Source organism: Megascapheus bottae, chromosome 17, assembly GCF_031878675.1.
Source record: "Megascapheus bottae isolate mThoBot1 chromosome 17, mThoBot2.hap1, whole genome shotgun sequence".
Lineage (NCBI taxonomy): Eukaryota > Metazoa > Chordata > Mammalia > Rodentia > Geomyidae > Megascapheus > Megascapheus bottae.
The window spans coordinates 42,100,362-42,121,558 of NC_143525.1; the positions used below are offsets into that span (position 1 = coordinate 42,100,362).

The window sequence follows — 21,197 nt, forward strand, 5'->3', positions numbered from 1 at the left end:
TCGTCCTGGGAGGTTTGCTGTTTCCTGGGGCAGGGGGATGGGGTAGTTTCAGTCCCTGGTTATAAAGATGCTGATATGTCAGTCCTGCTATTTCTGGGACCCGAGATAACTGAGAAGAGAGTGAAAAATAGGAGAAAGAGTTGGTGTCAAGACAGAGCCAAAGAATGACAAAATGATATGAGGTGGGCCACTGACTGGCGTCTCCTTCGTTTGTTGTTTATTCTGTGTGTGTGTGTGTGTGTGTGTGTGTGTGTGTGTGTGTGTGCACTAATCCTGTGGCTTGAACTCGGGGCACCAGCTTTATTTATTCATTTACTTATTTGTTTTTCATTCATTCATTCACTCATTATGTCCCTGAACTCTTTTACTCAAGGCCGGGGCTCACTTGGCCCATAGTAAGCCACAGCTCCATTTCTGGATTTTTTTTTTTTTGGTAGCTAATTGGAGATAAGAGTTTCACAAACTTTCCTGCCTCCTGAGCAGCTAAAATTATAGGCGTGAACCACTGGTGCCTAGCCATTTGTTCTTTTTATCATGACATTGTGAACATATATTTCAGTCACTTTTGAAGAAATGCTGTGTGGGAGGTAAACTTTTAAAACACAAGCACATCCATGTTTCCACAGATTTAAAAATTTTAATTTTAAATGAATTTACAGTAAAGCTCACTTTCTGGTGTATGGTTTTGTGAATTTTAATGAGTTTTGATTCTTGTAATTTCCACAGGATATGGAACAGTTTCATCTCCTCAAAGGAAAAAAAAAAGTCTTTCATTGTACTTTTTAGTGGCCAGGCTTTCTCCTTCATCTCTGCCAGAGCCTGAAACCTTTTATTTTTATTTATGTATTTTTTTGTTAGTCATGAGACTTGAAGTCTGGGTCTGGGAGATGTCCCTGAGCTCTTCAGCTCAAGGCTACTGCCCTACCCCTTGAGCCACAGCACCATTGCCAGTTTTCTAGTGGTTAACTGGAGATAAGAGTCTCGGATTTTTCAGTGCCTGGGCTTGCTTTCAGCCTCAGTCCTCAGATCTCAACCTCCTGAGTAGCTAAGATTACAGATGTGAGCCACTGTGCCCGGCAAGAAATTTTATTTTAAATTACTGATTCCTTGAAAAATATTGCTATTATAAAGGTGATGTACAGAGGAGTTACAGTTACACAAGTCAGGTAAAGAGTACATTTCTTTTTGAACAGTTACCTCTTTCCTCACTTTCTCCCAGTTTTTCCTTCCTATCCTCACCCACAAATGTAGAGCTCATTTTCAACATAATGTCCACTGTGTAGCATCCCTGCATTCCTGTACCTTCCAAATACGTAGACATGAACAACAAAAAGAAAAGAAAGCAAGAACAAAAAAGAAAAATACGTTGATTGCATTTTCAACAAAAATTTGCTTATATATTGAATCTGGTAGAATATGTCAAGTACAATATACAAAATAATAAATGACATTGTAATCAATTTGTAAGACAGAAGTGAAAAGAAATGATTTTTTTAATTTAAATTGTTATTGTAAAAGTGACATACAGAAGGTTGCAATTACATAAGTCAGATATTGAGTACATTTCTTAAGCAGTGACACCCTCTTCTTTATTTTCCCCCAGGTTTTCCTTTCCTCCTCCCTCCCCTCAAGATAAACAAGTTATAACGACACATCCCTTAACACATTTGTTGTTGACATCTAGTATTTGTTGCCAATATTTTCGATCACAACTTTTAAAGTGGTTCCAATGGGCCTTATTAGTGGAAAGTTTGGCTCTCTATTTAGTGCTGCCATTAAAAGCTGGAAGACCCCTGGAGAGGTGGACGAATCAGCTTAGATGTCCTTTGGGCTCTGACCTTCCACTGGGGCACAGAAATGCATCAGCTTCCAGTTGGGATTGCCATGAAGTCAGTGGCCTCTTCTCTGAATGATATTTTCCATTTTTCCAAGTCCTTTATCCCCATTAGTGTGCTGGAGCCTATTGATAATCCTTGCTACACTCGTTGTACAGATGAGAAAATGGAAGCCTGGCATGGGGTCATAGAGAGAGCATTAGTAGGATAGTCCTGAGTGGAAACTCAGTGATGTCATTGCTGTCTGTGACTTGAAACAAATCGTATAATATCCAAAACCTCAGTTCCTGCATTAAAAGCCAAAAGTTGGCCTCTTAAGGCTCCATAGAGCTCCAGAAAGCTATATGATCTGTATCTTACTCAAAGATACACAGATCATTTGGGGTGGAATCTTGTCAGGAATCCAGTGATTTGTTCTCCTCTCTCCTTCTTCCTCTTTTCCCCCTCTCTCCCTCCTTCTCTTCCCTACTCTTTACCTTTCTCTCCCACCTCTAACTACCTCTCTCCCCACTTCCTTCCTTCTCTTCCTGCCCATAAAAAGATTTGATGGGGAAGAAAGAATACGGTTGGAGGCTGTGTGGATGAATAGACACAAAGAAATATAATGAAAACTGTTTGCATTTAAATTTGGAATGTAAGTGGCAGAAGTATTTAGAGAAAAGGGGTCAAATGTTTATTTTTAAACTAGTATTTTTGGCAAGCTGGGAGGCTTGTAGAACAAGTGTGACTTTGCTGGTAAACCTCCCTTAAGTCAGAGAAGCTCCACATACACAAAGAAGGAAAGCTTCTATAGAGAAAGAAACTCAGGAGCGCTCGACCTGCCCTTCTACAGGATACTCTAGCTACTTACCAGCAGTTCTGAGGAATCAGATCTGGCGCCCTGAGTACGTGGGTGAATGCTTCACTACTGAACCATAACCCCCCAGTCCAGTGGTAAGAAATTGCTCCTTCCCCCTTCACCAGCCACTACACTCTTCTGCCTGAACCGTGAAACTATTCCAGCTGGAGACTGGAACTGGAACTTCCCCCGATGATCTAGGCTTGATGTGAAGAGCACAATGCAGAAACATAAGGAGTATGGAAAAGAACAAACAAACAAACAAAAAACCCTCAGTAACTCTACAGTAACAAAACCAATGACAGTGAAATGGTTGAAATCACAAAGAATTTTCAAATAGTTGTAATAATCATCAGAGAGGGCAAGCATAAACACCTGAACAAATTCCAAGAAAATTCAGACAAGAGTTGAATGAAATAGGAAGACAATCAAGTATAAAAGAAATTATAGGGGCTGGGAGTTTGGCGTAGTGGTAGAGTGCTTGCCTAGCATGCATGAAGACCCGGGTTCGATTCCTTGGCACTACATACATAGAAAAAAAAAAGCCAGAAACGGTGCTGAGGCTCAAGTGGTAGAGCTCTAGCCTTGAGGAAGTCCAAGAACAGTGCTCAGGCCCTGAGCTCAAGCCCTGAGCTCAAGCCCAGGACTGGCAAAAAATAAAAAAAATAAAAAAAATAAATTATAGGGAAAAATTAAATTGAGATTCTGAAAATGAAAAGCCCAAGTCAAAAAACTCCAGTGAAATCATTCCAGCACACTGGACCAAACTGAAGACAAGGTGGATGAAACAGAACAGAAGCTAAAGAAACTCTGAAAAAATGTTAAAGCAGAGTGAACAGAATATGTAACACAGCTGGGATGCTTGGAGAAAGACCAAACTTGTGAGTCATGGGCATAAAAGGTGAAGAAACACATGCTACAGATAGAAAGTAGATTCAAAGAAGGGTGCTAGTGGCTAGTGCCAGCCCAGGCAGGAAAGACCATGAGAATCTTATCTCCAGTAAGCTACTCAGAAAAAGCAGGAAGTGGCGCTGTGGCTCAAAGTGGTAGAGCTCTAGCCTTGAATACAAAGGCTCAGGGACAGTGCCCAGGCCCTGAGTTCAAGCCCCAGGACAAGAAAGAAAGAAAGAGAGAGAGAGAGAGAGAGAGAGAGAGAGAGAGAGAGAGAGAGAGAGAGAAAGAGAGAAGGAGGGGGGGAAGGAAGGAAGGAAGGAAGGAAGGAAGGAAGGAAGGAAGGAAGGAAGGAAGGAAGAAAATAAGGAATAAAAAAAAGAAGTATATTCAATAATAGGTAAAAACTTTCAAAATCTTGAGAAAGATGGTTGTTTAACTACAGGAGGCTTTTAAGACTCTGTATACATAAGGGCAGAAAAGAATCTCTCCCAATGTCATATTATAGTTAAAAACATTAGGCATACACAAAGACAGACTATTGAGAGTTGCAAGAAAAAATTAAGTCATCATAAAGCCAAACTCTTCATGCTAACAGTAGATTTGAAATCAAGTAGAGCATAAAATAATGACCCTCAATCTCTGAAACAAAGAAACTGCCAACCTAAATACTGCCCTAGCAAAACTTTCCTTCATAGTTGGAGAGAGAAAACCTTTCCAAGCTAAACAAAAACGTAACCAATATATGATCATTAAACCAGCACTGCAGAATACACCTAAAGGAAAGTTACCCACACATTAGACACTAATAAATCCCATGAAAATTTGAGAAGTAATTCATCTCACTAGATGAGAAAATAGGCAAATTAGGAGCAAGGAATAATAGAGCATTACAATGCCAATAGAAATAGCAGGAATTACTTCATGACTTTGCATGATAAAAATGGCAGACTGGATTAAACAAAACCTAATTGTTGCCTCAATGGCAAAGACAAACATAAGCTTAGACAGAAAGGATGGAAAGTAGGTAAAAGTACTATGCTTATATCTGATAAAGCAAATTAGAAGAGACATAGAAGATCTTTGAATAAATAAGGAGGCAAATCAGATGAAAGGAACACAACTCACCAGAACCTTTAGGATACAGCGAAGGCAGTGCTAAAGAGAAAGTTTGTAGCTATGAATGCCTGAATTTAAGAGATGAGAGAGCTCAACTAAGCAACAGCAATGACGCTGAAGCTCAGAGAAAAGCAAGCGCGAGGGGAGAAATTAATGCTGTGGAAGCTAAGAAAATCAATAAAATCTATAATGAAGAGTTGAGAAGCAAAATCGACAACTTTATAGCTAAACGAACCAAAGAAAAGAAGTACAATCAAGTTAATAAAACTAGATGACATCAGACTCAAAATTACAGGAAGAAAAAATATAGCAGACGAGGGCCATGGCTCACGCCTGTAATCCTAGCTACTCTGGAGGCTGAGATCTGAGGATCAAGGTTCAATGCCAGCCTGGGCACATAAGAACCTGAGACTCTTATCTCCAATTAACCTCTAGAAAATGAGAAGTGGGGCTTGGCTCAAGGGTAGGGTGGTAGCCTTGAGCTGAAGAGCTCAGGGACAGCGCTCAGACTGAGTTGAAGCCCCATAACCCATATATATATATATATATATAGTGAAATTTGTAACTAAAGAGAATTGGAATATGACCAATAAAAGGCATACATAGAGAAGTTAAACAATGCTACAAATCAGTTGGACTTCAAAGACACATTCTGCTGACCACGTAAGGAAAGCAGAATATGCATTCTTCTACTTGCAATATCTAAAATAAAATAGAACAATGCCTAGGATAGACCATGGATTGGACCATAAATTAATAAATTAGAAGACTGAAATCATACAAAGTGTTTTCTCTCACCACAGTGAAATGAAGCCAAAAACTGATATCAAATAGGGAACTGGAAATTTTGCAAACAAGTAGAAATTAAATAATATACTTTTCCATAACTAATGTATCATAGAAGAATTCATTTAATGAAATTGGAAAATGCAAACAAAACCATACAATATTTAGAGGAAACAGTATTTAGAATGAAAGAAGTGAAAGCAATTTGTAAAATCCAATTTAAGAAGAAATCAGTTACTTTTTTTTTTAAGAAAGTAGGAAAAAAAAAAAGAAAGAAAGCTGGACAAAGCAGCTCATATCTGTAATCCCAGCTACTCAGGAATCAGAGATCAAGAGGATTGTGGTTCAAGACTAGGTTAAAAGCTAAGCTGTCTCAACCAATAAAAATCTAGGTGTGGCTGGGCATGGTGGCTCACGCCTGTAATCCTAGCTAGGCAGGCACTCTACCACTAGGCCAGATTCCTGGCCCCGCTTGTATTTTCTTAATGATCAATGATATTATGCTTTTTATATGATTATTAGTTATGTGTGTCTTTGGAGAAATGGCTATTCAACTCCTTTGTCTATTTTTCCAATTAAATTTGGTTTTTTGTTTCTGAGTTTGCAAGTGCTTCATTATCTTGACAATAAGCTCTTAGAATATGCATAATTCACAAATATTTTCTTTCCTTTTTTCTGTATACTATCTTTTCAAATATTAAGATGGATGTGTCTTAAGAATGGGTGCATACACATTTCTGAGATAGTGTTGCTGTGTAGTTGAAGCTGTCCTGGAACTCATAATGTACCCTGACTGGAGTAAAATTCAGTCTTCTTGCCTCTGCTTCTCTAGTGATGAGATCACAGTTGTATGACACCACGCCTGGCTTTTTTTTTTACATTATTAATATAATTTGGAGCACAGAGTGTCTTAATTGTATGAGCTCCAATGCTTATTATATTGTTGATTTTACAATTTTGGTGTCCAATTTAAGAATATATTGCCACATCTGAGATGGTGAAATTTGCTTCTAAGCTTCCGTCTAAAAGTTTTATAGTTTTAGATTTTATATCACTTTGAATCATTTTAGATAATCATTTCATATAGAGTCCAACTTTACTGTTTTGCACGAGGTTGTCAGATTAGCCTACTACCATATGTTGAAGAAACTGTTCTCTGCTGATTGGCCTTGCTAAAAATCTATTGGTTTATTTATGGACTTTCAATCGGATTCCATTGGTCTGTACCTGTATTCTTTTTTTTCCCTCCCAGTCCTGGGGCTTGAATTCAGGGCCTGGGCACTGTCCCTGAGCTTTTTCACTCAAGGCTAACCTTCTACTACTTAAAGCCACAGCAACACTTCCAGTTTTCTGGTGGCTAATTAGAGATAAGAGTCTTAACAGACTTTCCTGCCCAGACTGGCTTTGAACCTCAACCCTCAAATCCCAGCCTCCTGAGTAGCTAGGATTACAGGCTTGAGCCACCAGGGCCCAGCATGTTTTTAATGTTGAACTGTGTAGCATTTTTTGTGTAAGTACTGTTTCATTGTGGAGTTCGATCTTTCTAATATGTTATTGGGTTTAGTTTGCCAATATTTTGCTGATAACTTTTGCTTTTTTTTTATTTTTTTTATTTTTTGTGGGTCTTGGGGCTTGAACTTGGCCTGGGTGCTGTCCCTGAGCTCTTCAGCTCAAGGCTATGGATCTACAGTTGAGCCAAGCCCCACTTCCCATTTTCTAGAGGTTAATTGGATATAAGAGTCTCAGGTCCTTTTGTGCCCAGGCTGGCTTTGAACCATGATCTTCAGATCTCCTGAGTAGCTAGGATTACAGACATGAACGCTCAGTGCCCAGCCGAACATGATGCATTTTTAGAATATGTGCATTCTATCTTGAGTGTGAACTTAGTCCATTTATGTTGAGATGATCATTCTGGCCGTGAGGAAAGCAGATCATGAGGTGGGATGAGAGAACCAGGTGAGCTTCGCTTTAGGGTTTACTCTCTAGAGGGGTGTCCTGGACTGTGGACCTAGGTCGCAGATCAGTTTTCCTGCTAAGGTGGGCATAGGAGAATGACATTCCGGGGCCTGTCCATGGTGCTGACCTCTAGTGGTCACCCCACTGGAGTTGATTCCCCTCAAGGCTCCTATTCCTTATCTTGGTCCTAGCACCTGTCACTCAAATGTTAATCCCAAGACAGGCTCTCCATGATTATGGGCATCTGATGTAATAACACACACACTTCTTAATAACTCCCATTGCTCCTCTGCCCTCAACAGCAGAAGCTCTGCTTCCTTTCAATAATTAAGCTCAAGTTTTGTCCTCTGAGGGTAGCCCTTTTCTTAAAAGTGATCCTTTAGATGTTCTTGGCCTGAAAGAGGACAAGATAAGAATGGCACTGCCTAGAATCAACTTGGCCACTTGAGTTGGAGGTGGGTGATGGTTCTGGCGTCCTTTGTACACTCCAGACAACCCTGAAAAAAAACTTAAAAGACAAACACAGGCTGGCAGGAAGGAATGGGTTATTCATTGGGCAAGAATGCTGTAAGAGGCCAGACACAGCAGCTCCTGTCTGGAAACCTAGCTATTCAGGAGGTGGAGATAAGGAAAATCATAGTTAAAGGTACTAACCTGGGCAAAAAAATGAGCACAGACCCATTCCAACAAACCAGCTAGACAAAGTGATTCATGACTGGAATTGTAGCTATGCTGAAGACTGCAGTGTGAAGCTGGCTGTGGGCAAAAAGTGCAAGACCATAACAGAAAAATAACTAAAGCAAACTATATATATATTAAAGTTCTAGGTGTGGCTGCAGTGGTCAAGCCCCTGCCAAGCAAGCACAAGGGAAATAAAAGGAAGGTTGGAGATCTGAAAGTTGGAGACAGTTGGTTTTGTCCATAGTGGCTTGTGTGTTGGGCAGAATTTAGGACAGAGGGTTGCGGGGAGAGCAAGATATAGACATACTGTTCTTTCCCCAGCCTCCTACATCCGTACCTCAGCTTCTTCCCACATCCAGCAGAAAACACAACTTGGTCTTACTCTCACACTTTCCACCCTCTGATATTTCCCTTTTAATCATCTTCTCTTCCTCCACCTTCCTCCTTCTCCTGCCTACCATTCTCCTACACACTCCAGATTTCTCATTTCTCATGTGTGGCCACCCCTCCACCCTACCCCATCGCAGTTAAATCTGATGTCTAATAAAGGCTACAATTGCTTCCAAGATGACCACATGCTTGATTCATTTCTAGTTTTGGAACAGACTTACTCCCTTCTCACTCCCTCTTTCTTTGTCTTATCTGGATCCATTTCCCCAGAACGAAGCCTGATGGGAGACATGGATGAGCAGCAACAGAAAGGAATATAGAATCCTCCCCCGCTGCCAGGCACACACACATCCCCTACTTCACGTCACTCTTCTTTTCCGTTTAGAACTACTCTTAAATCTCCTCTCTGTGCACATAGGCAGAGGAATCATTGGGAAATATTCAGAGTCTTACGAATTTGTGGACAGAATGCTGACCTGGCAAAGATGATGCTCTTGGATCCACAAATATTGTCAGGAACTAGGATTCATTGATTTCCTTCTTTGTCCCTTAAACTTCATTCTTTCATGGAGTAGTTACTTTCCTCAATGGTCTGGCTCATTCTCAGATTCTATCTACTCTCAAACTACCAAGTATTCTTTTGGTGACCATTTATGTGAAGGGCTCTGGGTGCACCAAGATACTCTGTAGTATGCGGTGACCTGGACTTAAATTGAAATCACAACACATGTGAGACAATTCTGCACTCATGTGGAAAAATTCCAGTACATGGAAATGTTACAGCAGGACTGATTACTCTTGAACCTTCGAGATAGGTGGATAGGATTAAAAGAATCGGGGTGGGATAACTGAGCAGATGAAAGGCACTGAAACCTGAGGAGCCAGGATTTGAGTAGATAGAGCAGAGCAAGGAAGAAAAGAAATGTAGTTAGGAGAGAAGGTTCTGTGACCATCAGAACTTGTTCAGAATCTTTGCTTGGCTATTGAGTCTCCGTGTGATTTTTCCACTTCAGTTTGAAGGTAAGTAGGACAGTGTTTATACAATGCTTAGTGCAGTGCCCAGCATATAACAAACACTCCACAAACTTTAACAACTATGATGAGAGTGACTCTGATAACACCGGGTCATTATTGTTGCCACCAGTAACTGGTAAGTGGGGGTAGAAAGAATGGTAGATGCCAGTTTGTGAGGAAGCACTTGAAAAATCCATCTATAGCTGTCCACATATGAACTCTTTCCTGTAGATGATAAAGAGCCCTGAAAAAACTTTCTTTCTTTTTTTTTTTTTGCCAGGCCTGGGCTTTAGCTCAGGGCCTGAGCTCTACCACTTGAGCCTCAGCACCAGTTCCAGCTTTTTTCTATGTATGTGGTACTGAGGAATCAAACCCAGGTCTTCGTGCATGCATGCTAGGCAGGCACTCTACCATAGGCCAAACTCCCGACACCTGAAAAAACTTTCTTAACATTTTGAGCCAGAGGGAAAGATGTGTTTTAGGAAGCAGTCATATGTACTATGTTATAAGTTAATAATGGCTGTAATCTTAACAAGAACAAAGGCCATAAGGTAAGATAATGAGACAGGCACCAATGACTCATGTTTGTAATCCTAGCTACTCAGGAGAGATCTGAGGATTGCGGTTCAAAGCCGGCCAAGATAGGAAAGTCCTTGAACTCTTATCTTCAATTAACCATCAGAAAGCCAGAAGTGGAACTGTAGCTCAAAGTGCTAGAGCATTTGCCTAAAGCACAAAGAGCTGAGGGACAGCACCCAGACCCTGAGTTCAAGTCCCATGACCAACAGAAAAACAAAGGAAATGCTATTGACATTTCTGCCATCAGCAATTAAGTAGGTGGGTTAGGGTTGGGGGTATAGGATCACGGATCAGAGGTTTCTCAAGGAGAGGCCAAGTCACGGAAGCTGCTGCCCATCCAGTTTAGCCTTGGCGATGTGGTAGGGCGGGGGCCCAGGGCCCGGACCTCGGATGTGTTGTTTCACAATCAACACCTCAGGAAGTGCCTGTCGACGTTTGCCTGTCTCTGCTCTTCCTTCCCTGTCGTGCCTGGACAGGCCCATCCCACCCGTGCTGCAGCACATCCTTCCCACAGAAGAGTTTGCAGGGGCTCCAGTGACCTGCCGGATGCTGTGTGGAGAGCTGGAACAAAGACCACAGGATGAACCCAGAGCATCTTCCTGGAGCGTCGCTTCTACACACGAGGATAGATACGACGACGACATCGTCATCGTCATCGCTCATAGATGATTTAAGCGAGAATTCTGCCTTGCAGTTCTCTAAAGAGATTGGCAGTGATGCTTTCTACAAAACATTAGTTCACTTTTCTTGGAAGAGTATCAGTGTATTTGCTGTGGTTTTCCAAGGCATCCAATGAGAACTGGAGACCGGTGTTCTAGTTTTCACATAGTGAACTGTGTCTTTTGTTGTAACATTGTCAATTAGAGTTTTACAAAACACAATTCTTAACATGGTTCCAAACAGTGTCCCAGGATTTGTATTTTGTAGGAAATTTTCAGGAAATTAGTTTTGAGTGTCTTTGGGTCCTCCTGCAAATAGTCTGTGACAACAAATGTCATTAGAGCAATATTGGTGTGAAAAATGTGGGAAGCATATCCCAGCTTCCTCATCCCATCCTTGTCTTCCTTTTCTTGGTCCAAGACTAGAACTCAAACTCGGTACCTTACACTGTCACTCACTAACCAGCACTCTACCAACTGAACTAACCCCACCCCGCTTCATCTTTATGTATAAACGAGCACATAATGCTTTCTCCTAACGCGTACTTCTCTTCCTTCAACAACAAAGCCTAGGTGTATCTTCAAACTCCTGCCATGAAGCATTTGTTCATTTAAATCCTTAGTCCTTATTTTGCATCATCTCCGTTCAGGCTGGTATGGTTTGTGGTCTTGGGTATGTGAGGGCTTATTTGTTCCCCTGTTAATTGATTCAAGTAGATTGGTGGGGGTGTCTGTGGTTCACATGGCAGTTTAATGGGCACAGCAGGTATGGGAAGGAATCAGAGCATAGGACAGCATGGCCCAAAGTGAGGAAAACCCTTACCTTACACACCGAGATTATGTCATATGTGGGGTGTCGTCAGGGACATGAATCTGTGGGGCTCTAAAGGTGAATTTATCCTCACAAAAGGCTTTCCTAAGTTGAGTCAGAATGACTTTGATCAGTGCAATGCAATTCACTGAAGGAAAATGATTGCAGTTGTATGTTTTTGTTTTTTTGTTCACTTTCTCTCTCTCTAGGCACGTGGGGGAAAGCCTGTGGAACCACGAACACCACAGGGGTGGCAGAGTTTGTCCTCCTGGGGTTCTCACAGACTGGGGGCTTCAGAGTCTTCTGTTCCCCATGTTCCTGTCCATGTATGTCACCACGGTGGTGGGAAACCTTCTCATCATGGTGGCAGTGACTCTGGACCCCCGTCTCCATCTGCTCCGAAACCTGGCAGTCACAGACCTCTGTCACTCCACAGTCACCTGTCCAAAGATGCTGGTGGACGTCTTTCAGGAGACCACGACCATCTTCTACAGGGCTACTTGGTGCCGCTCTTCTTCTTCCACCTCTTGGGCGGGGGGACCATCTTCTTTATCTCGACCCCTCCACTACCTCTCCATCATGAACACCGGCTTGTGCATGGGGCTAACCATGGCTGCCTGGACAGGGGGCTTTGTCCACTCCATAGTCCAGCTAGCGCCGATGCTCCCGTGACATGTGGGCAGCGCTGAAGAGATTCGCCCGGGAGCCTGCCAATGGCAGCAGGGAGATTGGCTTTAAACGAGTCATCTCTTTCCTGTGGGAACCTGGAGCGCTGGTGAAAAGTGGGGCTAATGATTTTTAACGTACAGTAAATCAGGTTTCGCTAAGATCTCTTCAAGACTTACTCCCGAGGCTGGCATTTGCATACCTGTTGTTTTGGTTTGTTCTGTTCTGTGTTTCACACTCAGTAAGGGGGTTTTGACTCTGGGCTCTGTTCCTGAGTTTCTTTTGCTCAAGGCTAGCAGTCTACTTAAGCCACAATGCCACTTGCGGCTTTATTTTCTTTATTTTTCATGGAATTTCCTGTCTAGCCTGGTTTTGACCTACCATCCTCAGATCTCAGCCTCCAGAGTGGCTAGGATTACAGGTGTGAACCACTGGTTTGCCCAACTGCATTTTCACACCTTTAATTTATTCTTTCTCAGAAACAATCACTGTAGTCAGGTACCAGTGGCTCATGTCTATAATCCTAGTTACTCAGGAGGCTTAGATGAAAGGATCAAAGTTCAGATCTAGACTAGATAGGACAGCCCACCAGACTCATCTCCAAATGTGGTTTCACTGTCTCTGAGTTCAGTTGCTTGATATGGGGGTGTTTGAAACTCAGACTCTAACTTCTTAGAAAACTTTCAGAATTCCTCATCTGTTGATGTCTTCACCTTTAATGGGTCTGTTTCATTTTAACTCCAGGACTTTCATATTCTTTTCTGTCCCTTGGCTTCCCACCTCATTCTACACCCTAGTATCTGTGGACTGATTTTCAGGACTTCCGTGGCATCGTGGGCTCAGTGGGGGCCCGCGGAAGGAGTGTGTCCCCTGAGCAAGCACCGTGGCTGGAGGTGGGCGCTCAATTCGGACCTGGGGGGGCTGGGGCAGATCCCGGGTCCCCCGAGGGGGCCTGTGCACATGATAGCAGGGGGACATGTCACAGGGTCGCATGATTGCCAGAGGGAAACACAACAGGGGTCTTTGGGGTCTTTGCGAATGGCCGGGGGTGCAGCTCTGGCCCGGCCTGGCTGGTAGACGTGGGCGCCCCGGCCGTTCCTGGGAGCAGAGTCCCTGCCCCCCAGGGACCTAGCAACCTTCTCAGGCCCAACCAGGCAGGCATGGGCTGCAGGAAGACACCCTAGGGCCCAGAGTCCTGGGGTGTGGGGCCGGGCGGCTGGCTGGCTCCCAGCACCCCGGCTGTAGTGTGCCCGGCCCCTGAGGTTTTGGGGGAGAGAGGAAAGGAGACACGGAGGAGGACAGGCAAAAGCAGACAGAGGGGATATCTGGAATGCTGGTGTTAGGGTGCCTCCGCTGCTGCTGTCTGTGCCTGTGGGCCGGGGGCTCCTCAGGCAGGGGGTCCGCTTTGGAGAAAGTCATCTCCAAGATGCAAGTGCCGCACCCACTCTTCCTGCATGGAGAGGGGGCCCTGGAGCTCCACCTCGCAGAACCTGCACTTGAGGGTGTAAAGGTTGCCCACAAACTTGGCCAGTGACGTCTGGGGGGCCGAGGCACCAGGGAGGGGACAGGCCGGACCCGGGGTGGGGTTGCCGGGCCTCTTCCAGCTTCTCAGGTCGCTGGCATCCTCGGCCCCTCGGCTGCAGAGGCATCAGGGGCCGAGCTGGTCGACGCTCAGAGTCGTTGGTATTCTGTCGCTGGTGGGCCTCCGATTTCACTGTGCCCGGCGGGCTTCTGCCAGACACTTCTTAGATGTCTTCAAACCATGTCCCTTCCTCGCTATGGGTCCCCCAGAAGTTTAGATGCTCAAGGAAATTTAATCCCCAAATTCACCTGCTACTGGGATTTAGAAGAGGTGCTTTTGGAGGATTCTTAGGGTCAGATGAAGACATAAGGATGGGACCCCAGAGATGGCATAACGGCTTTATAAGAGCAAGAAAGGAGACGAGCCTACAAGCTCCTTATTTCTTCCTGTGATGCTCTTTGTCATGTCATGTTGGGGCAAGACATTTCTCACTCAAAGTTAATGCCTTTCTGTATTGTTCTTCCCAGTCTCCAGAATTGTGAGAACTCCATTTCTTGCCTTTCCAATGTACTCAGTCTATGGTATTCAGTAACAACAGAAAATTGATTAAGACAATGGCCACTATAACAGCATTAAGAGGCAGAACCTTTAAGAGGTTACTAGACCAGGAAGGCTCCTTTGTAAATGGATTGCTTGTCCTCTGACTTTCTGCCATGTCAGGACATAGGATCCTTCACTTTGGTAACTGCTTCAACAAGGCACCATCTTGGAAACAGAAGTCCTTTCTCAGACTGTTGTTTCTGTTGTCCGAGGGGAGTAGGTTCAAGCTGCCCATCCTGGAAAGAGTCACAGGTGAACACTGGTGACATCAGAAAAGGTGTAGCAACTCTGGGAAGAATGGAGATCTGTCTTCAAAGTGCTTACAGCACCGTGTATCATTTGGAAAGAGGAACGAGGGTAAGAGTCATTGGTTTTCATGGAAGCAATCCTGGTCAGTATAATCAAATGAGCATAGTTTAAAACGGAAAGAAGAAACTTTTCTTTCTTTCTTTCTTTCTTTCTTTCTTTCTTTCTTTCTTTCTTTCTTTCTTCCTTTTCTAGTACAGGAGTTTGAACTCAGGGCTGGGCACTGTCCTTAGCCATTTTGCTCAAAGCTAGTGCTCTACTACTTGAGTTTTTGGTGATTAACTGATGATAAGAGTTTCATGGACTTTTTCTACTAGCTGGCTTTGAAACACAATCCTCAGATCTTAGACTCTTTAGTAGCTAACGTTATAGGCATGAACCAGTGGTGTCTGGCTTAGGGGAATTTTTTTTAGCCAATTATCTTATTCAAGTTGAAGACTGGAGGACAAGGAAAAAATTTTCTTTTTTGCCAGTCCTGGGCTTGGGCTCAGGGTCTGAGCACTGTCCCTGGATTTTCTCAAGGCTACGGCTCTACCACTTGAGCCACAGCACCACTTCTGGCTTTTTGCTATGTATGTGGTACCGAGGAATCGAACCCGGTTATTTGTGCATGCTAGGCAAGCACTTTATCCACTAGGCCAAACTCCTGGTCCCGAGGACAAGCAATTTTAAGTCAGTGAATTCCGATGCTCAGAAATGTTATGGCTCTACACTGGCTGCTGTGCAATGCCTTCAACTTTTCCCTCATGGTAAATTTGGCTGTCCAAGCGCCAAATATTATAATTTTATACTCAGGTAATATAATACAGTGAGAAGAGGGAAAGTATTTTCCTTTGTGGGGGAGAAATGCAGGAATTTCCTAAAGTATCATATGATTTGCCTGGCCAGCACTGCATAATATGGTCAAGCCAATCTAGAGGAATGGAAAAGTGAATATCTAGACTTTTCTGCCAGGAAATAGAGAGTTGAGAATGGCAAATGTCTACCAGGTAAGCATAAGCCTCTGGTAGCAGGAAGAGTAATAGTTGACTTGAGTACGAAGTCATGACAATCATAAAACTCTGTCACATAGATGGAGGCCATAACCAAATGTCCAACCCAGCTAACAAGGACTGTGAATGAGCAGACCCTGTGGAGCCGAGGGAAGCTGAGGAGTGTTGATCCAAGTGAAAGGGAAATCTTATCTCCTCAACACAGATATCCTGCAGCTAAATGCTAACAGAGCAGCCAGAAAGATCTCATTTGGAGACAGTAAGAGCCCCTAATAGACAGGTTCTGGTCATTGTTCCAAGGTGTCATTCAAGGAACTTCTTAGGAAACAATGAGCAGATGATCCTGCACAGGCGGTGAGTTCCCAGACCCTCCCTGTTGAAGCACAGTGGGTTTGTAATAACCTGCAGGCTCGGCTACCAAATTGTTTTGTTTGTGTAAAAACGCTTAACCTGCTGGACCACTGCGAGTGGTTACAGCCACCTTCGTGTAGTTTCATCCTTGTGGGTATGGTAAGGTGACGTCATACAGTCACCTATGTGTGGGGTTTACCTTTAAAAGCTCAGCCCCACTGAAGGGCTGCAGTCCATGAATCTGAAGGTGGAGAGTGGCCGCTGTGCTACTATTAAAATGACTCCTGCCAAGGTTCACTGAATGCTGGTGACTCTTCTGCTGGGGGGGTTCAGGGCCTCCAAAATGGCTGGAATATTACAGAGCCAGCAAGCTTTTGAGTGGTTTCATTTTAAATACTAATGCTTAGCCACAGACCAACCGAAAAGACAGACACTGAAACCCCCAAATAAGATAATGAAAAAAAAGGAACTCCAAGAAAACATATAATTTAAGGGAAAAAAATCTCAACTTTTCAAATGTTTTAATTGAACATTGAAGTAATTTAATCTGAAGTAATTCGAAGATCTATCTATTTATATCTATATCTCTATATCTGAAGTTCTAAGGACTAACAGAAAGCCTTCATGCATGATTTGCTCAGTTTCTCCCCTTGGAGACAGCTATAGGAAGATGTTTGCTTTTCCTAAATTCATGTATTAAAACTAATTTGAGGGCCGGGAGTTTGGCCTAGTGGTTAAAGTGCTTGCCTAGCATGCATGAAGACCCGGGTTCGATTCCTCGGTACCACATACATAGAAAAAAGCCGGAAGTGGTGCTCAGGCTCAAGTGGTAGAGCTCTAGCCTTGAGAAAGTCCAAGGATAGTGCTCAGGCCCTGAGCTCAAGCCCAGGACTGGCAAAAAAAAAAGTATAAAAAAAATAAAACTAATTTGAATCCAGGTGCCAGTGGCTCACACCTGGAATCCCAGCTACTCAGGAGGCTGAGATGTGAGGATCACAGGAAGGAAGGTCTATGAAACTTATCTCCAAGTGACCACAAATATCTGCAAATGGATCTGTGGCTCAAGTGGTAGAGCATAAAAAGCTCAGGGACAGAGCTCAGCGTTGTAGCCCAGGGCTGGCACAAAAAAATGATGATATCACAATCAGAATATTTTTTTTGCCAGTCCTGGTTTGATCTCAGGGCCTGAGTACCAGGGCCAGCTGGCAGTGAATGGGGATTCCTGATTTAGGGGGTGAGGACTTGGAAAAGAAGAAGACAAGAAAAAGATGGGGTGAGGAGGTCTACAGCTTAAGTCAGCAATCCAAGAATGCAGCCTAAGGCGAGCTTAAGACTATATCCTAAGGCTGTGAGCTTAAGACTGTAGCCCTGTTTATTTCAAGTTCCAATCTTAAATACTTTTCTTAAAACCAGGAAACTACCAGGGGTTATATTCCTACAAAACAGCAATCAAGTCTCAGATAAGTTAAACAAGAAGCAATTGACATAGCCCAAAGTCATCATGATAACAGCTTATTTCCTTGTGTACTCAGTTTTGCAGGTCCAAGGTCACTTTGACCCCACACTGGGTCCCCAACACCTGAGCACTGTCCTTGGGCTTTCTCAAGGCTAGGGCTCTACCACTTGAGCCACAAAACCAGTTCCAGCTTTTTTCTATGTATGTGGTACCAAGGAATGGAATCCAGGTCTTTGTGCATGCTAGGCAAGCACTCTACTACTAGGCCAAACTCCTGGCCCCCACAATGAGAATATTAGCATTGATACTGTCAAGGCATAGAACAGGAAAAGTTGTAAACCATATAATATCCAAAAATGTATGAAACAAGATTGCTATGCCCTTTTAGGTTGGTACAATCAGAGAACAAAAAAAGAAAGTTGTTGCTTGAGAGTTGTAATTTATGTTCAAAGAAGACTGACTCTATAAACAGAGTGAGTAGAAATCAGATCCTGGTGGTAAATACACTCTGGTGATCTGGTTGGCAAGTTGAAGGACAAGATTTGTGATTATGAAGTTGTATACAAGCTACTTTCTGTCTGTGACTTTCTCTTGATAAAGTTCAATTGGGTTTAAAGGGAAGACAAAGGAAGGAGGGAAGAGACGCTAAACCGCCTCATGAGACCCTGAGGGAGAACTGTCCATTGTGCTGAAGAGCAAGCCAGTGGCTCTCACACTGATGCACGGCATTTCATCTGAATCTTAGAACGTTACAAATTCAGATTCTTGACTCTGAGTTGACCCATTGAGGAAGAGGGCACCAATCTGCCTTTTTGAAGCCATTGAGGAGATTCTGAGTGCCATTTTAATAGCTCTCTTGCTAGTCTAACATGAGGTTCTTCGGAACTTCCCAGATTGCAGTTCATTTGAAATCCTCTCATCCTTTGGTTCTTGGCCTGCAAAACCTACATCCCACAAATGCCTAAGATTTTTTTTTTAGCGTTCTTGCTATTTTGGGTCCCCAAGGACGACCTCTGGAGCAGCATGTGTTTTGAGACATGTGGAAACTTTTTAACAACTCCCACAGCTGCCTCGGTCCCTGTGGTAATTAGCCCAGCTCTGCTTCCTGACTCCTGTCCAGCAGTGCTGCTCAAGGCTGCGCCCTCTTCCTCTCCCCCTACACTGGGAGGAACTCGGGAGGGAGGGCCAGGGCAGGGACACTGTGGCTCAGCCAAGGTTTTCCCAGAAGATGTGACCTGAATGAAGAAGACCCAGGCCGACCTGGAGGAAGGTGAGATGGGTTTGCCAGCCTGCATGAGGCCAGCTGGACGAAGGATCTTGAAGCATCTGTGGGAAGGCTGGAGTGACAGTGACAGGGACCTTCTGGGTATAAGTGGAAGTCCTGTAGGGCAAACGTCCCAATTCACTCATGAGAACAAGCGAACATAGAAGTGACCCTGTGGCTTAGAGAGAGGATGCTGAGAGTAAAGGATGAGGAAAATCATCATACGATTCTCCATGTAATCCTACAAAACGAAGTTGCAGTAGTAATACATTAACCCTGCAAATATTGTTTAGTGATTACTAAATCACAGTTTCTGTCACAGGTGCTGCGCTTGCATTGTTACGGAATTTGCCAGCTAGTTAAAAGAGTGAGAGAAAACATGAGTAGTGCTAAATGAAAGTGTTTATGAAGTGTTATTGGAACCCACAGAAACAGAATTAATTCTTCAGGGGAGAAATGGGGAAAGAGCCAAATGGAAGTACATATCTCAGTGTTTCTTGATTTAAAAGAAAAGAAGAAGAACAATGAAGGATACTGAAGAAAACAAATTGTTAGTAAAGATACAGACATGCTCAAATAGATGGCACATAAAGAAACTACAAGTTCCCTAGAAATCCATTGGCTCCCGGGATTCAAGAATACTGATTAAAAGGTTTATGGGAGTGCCACTTTACAACCTTGTACCAGAGGGGGTTGCATATGAACATATAGGTATGTTCAACCTTGATTCGTTCTACGGAACATTTTGGGTGGCATCTAAGAGTTGAAGTTTTAGCTGTGAGCACTAGACAGTCAATAAAGATTATTAAAAGAGGGCTGGAGCTAGGCACTGGTAGCTCATGCCTGTAATCCTAACTCTTCAGAAGGCTGAGATCCGAGGATCACAGTTCCAGACCAGGCAAGTCTGAGCAGGAAAGTCCATGAGACTCCCCTCTATAATTCACTACCAAAAAGCTAGACATAGAGCTGTGGTTCAAGTGGAAGGGTGCTGTCTTCAAATAACAACAAAAAACCCCTGAGGAACAGTGCTCAAGCCCTGAGTTCAAGCCTGGGACCAGCACACACACACACACACACACACACACACACACACACACACACACACACACACACAGAGGGCTGGGCATTATGGTTTGCATCATAACTACTTAGGAAGCAGAAGCTGTGATGATTATGTTTTGAGGCCAGTGAGGGTAAAAAGACTCCCTTTCCACAGAACAAGCCGTACATAGTCACTAACACACACATATAACATCAACTACACAGAGGCAAGATAGGAAAATTATATTCCAAGGCTCACACTGGGCAAGATGCAAGACTTTATTTGAAAAATAATTAAAACCAAAGTGTTGGCTATGTGGTTCAAGTGGTACAAAACACTTGGTTAACCCACAAGAGGCCCTGAGTTCGAACTGCAGTACTACAAACAAGAAAGAGGCAGGACCAGATTGGTATTCAAAAAAGTCTCATGGGCAAATGTGTGAAAGAAATAGGAGAGTGGAAGCTAGGAGGAGAAGAATGAGAAGAGATGGTCATCAGTAAATAAGAGACTGTAGCAGGCTAAAGGCGAGAGACCACCTGGAGAAGAGGAACTGCCTGAAACCCTATCTATGGCTTCTGCAACTGGATCCGTTCTTGTTTCCACTCCAAGGTTTGCATGTCCCCCACCTCCACCTCCTCTACTACCTCACTTCCCTTCCTTGTAATCTTCTTTTGCTTCATCCCTTCCCATTTATTTGTATCCAAATCCTTCCTTCCTCTACCCTTGGATTTTTTTTTTTTTTTTTTTTTTTTTGCCAGTCCTGGGTCTTAAACTCAGGGCCTGAGCACTGTCTTCGGGCTTTCTCAAGGCTGGAGCTCTACCACTTGAACCACAGCACCACTTCTGGCCCTTTCTATGTTTGTAGTACTGAGGAATTGAGCCCGAGTCTTCATGCATGCTAGGCAAGGCCTCTACCTAGGTCAAACACCCAGCCTATTCTTAGATTAAAAAAAAAAAGTACAAAAAATTCACGTTCTGACAGAACCTCAGAGTCTCCTTCGGACAATTGTATGGATTTTCTTTGTGGTAGTACTGGTCTTTGAACTCAGGGCTGTGATCCTCGAGGCAGGCAATCTCCCATGGAGCTGCATGTCCTCTCCTTTTCCCATCCTTTGCATTGCTTACTCTTGAGACAGGGCCTCACTTCATGCCTATCTGTGTGCCTGGACTGCTCGCTTTCTACTTTTAACTTCCCAGGTCAGTGTCACTGCACCCCGCTTCTCTCATTGACGCGGAGTCCTGTGGACTTTTCAGCCTGGACCTGCAAAGATCCTGTCAGACACAGCGAGGATTCTAAGGACGTCATTTCCCCTGGAGTTTTCAATCTTCTGGATGGATCTGCTCCATGGTCCTCCCATCTAAACGCAAGCGCGGAGAGCCTCAGTGAACAAGAGAATCCTGCGCAGAGGAGGGAGAGAAAAGTTTGCACAGCACAGGTA

The 21,197-nt window shown here is 43.6% G+C and overlaps 1 protein-coding gene and 1 pseudogene across 1 annotated transcript; one reads left to right on the forward strand and one right to left on the reverse strand.

Annotated features, from left to right (window-relative positions):
• The first annotated feature begins 11,871 nt into the window (after window positions 1–11,871).
• On the forward strand, window positions 11,872–12,231 carry LOC150051916 (olfactory receptor 4D1-like). The gene has a single exon (XM_090351529.1). The coding sequence runs from the start codon at window positions 11,872–11,874 to the stop codon at window positions 12,229–12,231; it is 360 nt and encodes a 119-aa protein (XP_090207655.1).
• Window positions 12,232–13,564: 1,333 nt separating this feature from the next.
• On the reverse strand, window positions 13,565–21,064 carry LOC150051917 (protein Wiz pseudogene; annotated as a pseudogene).
• Between the last annotated feature and the right edge of the window lie 133 nt (window positions 21,065–21,197).

Excerpts from the sequence above, each read along its gene's own strand:
- LOC150051916 (XM_090351529.1), top strand. The coding sequence starts at position 11,872 with ATGTTCCTGTCCATGTATGTCACCACGGTGGTGGGAAACCTTCTCATC.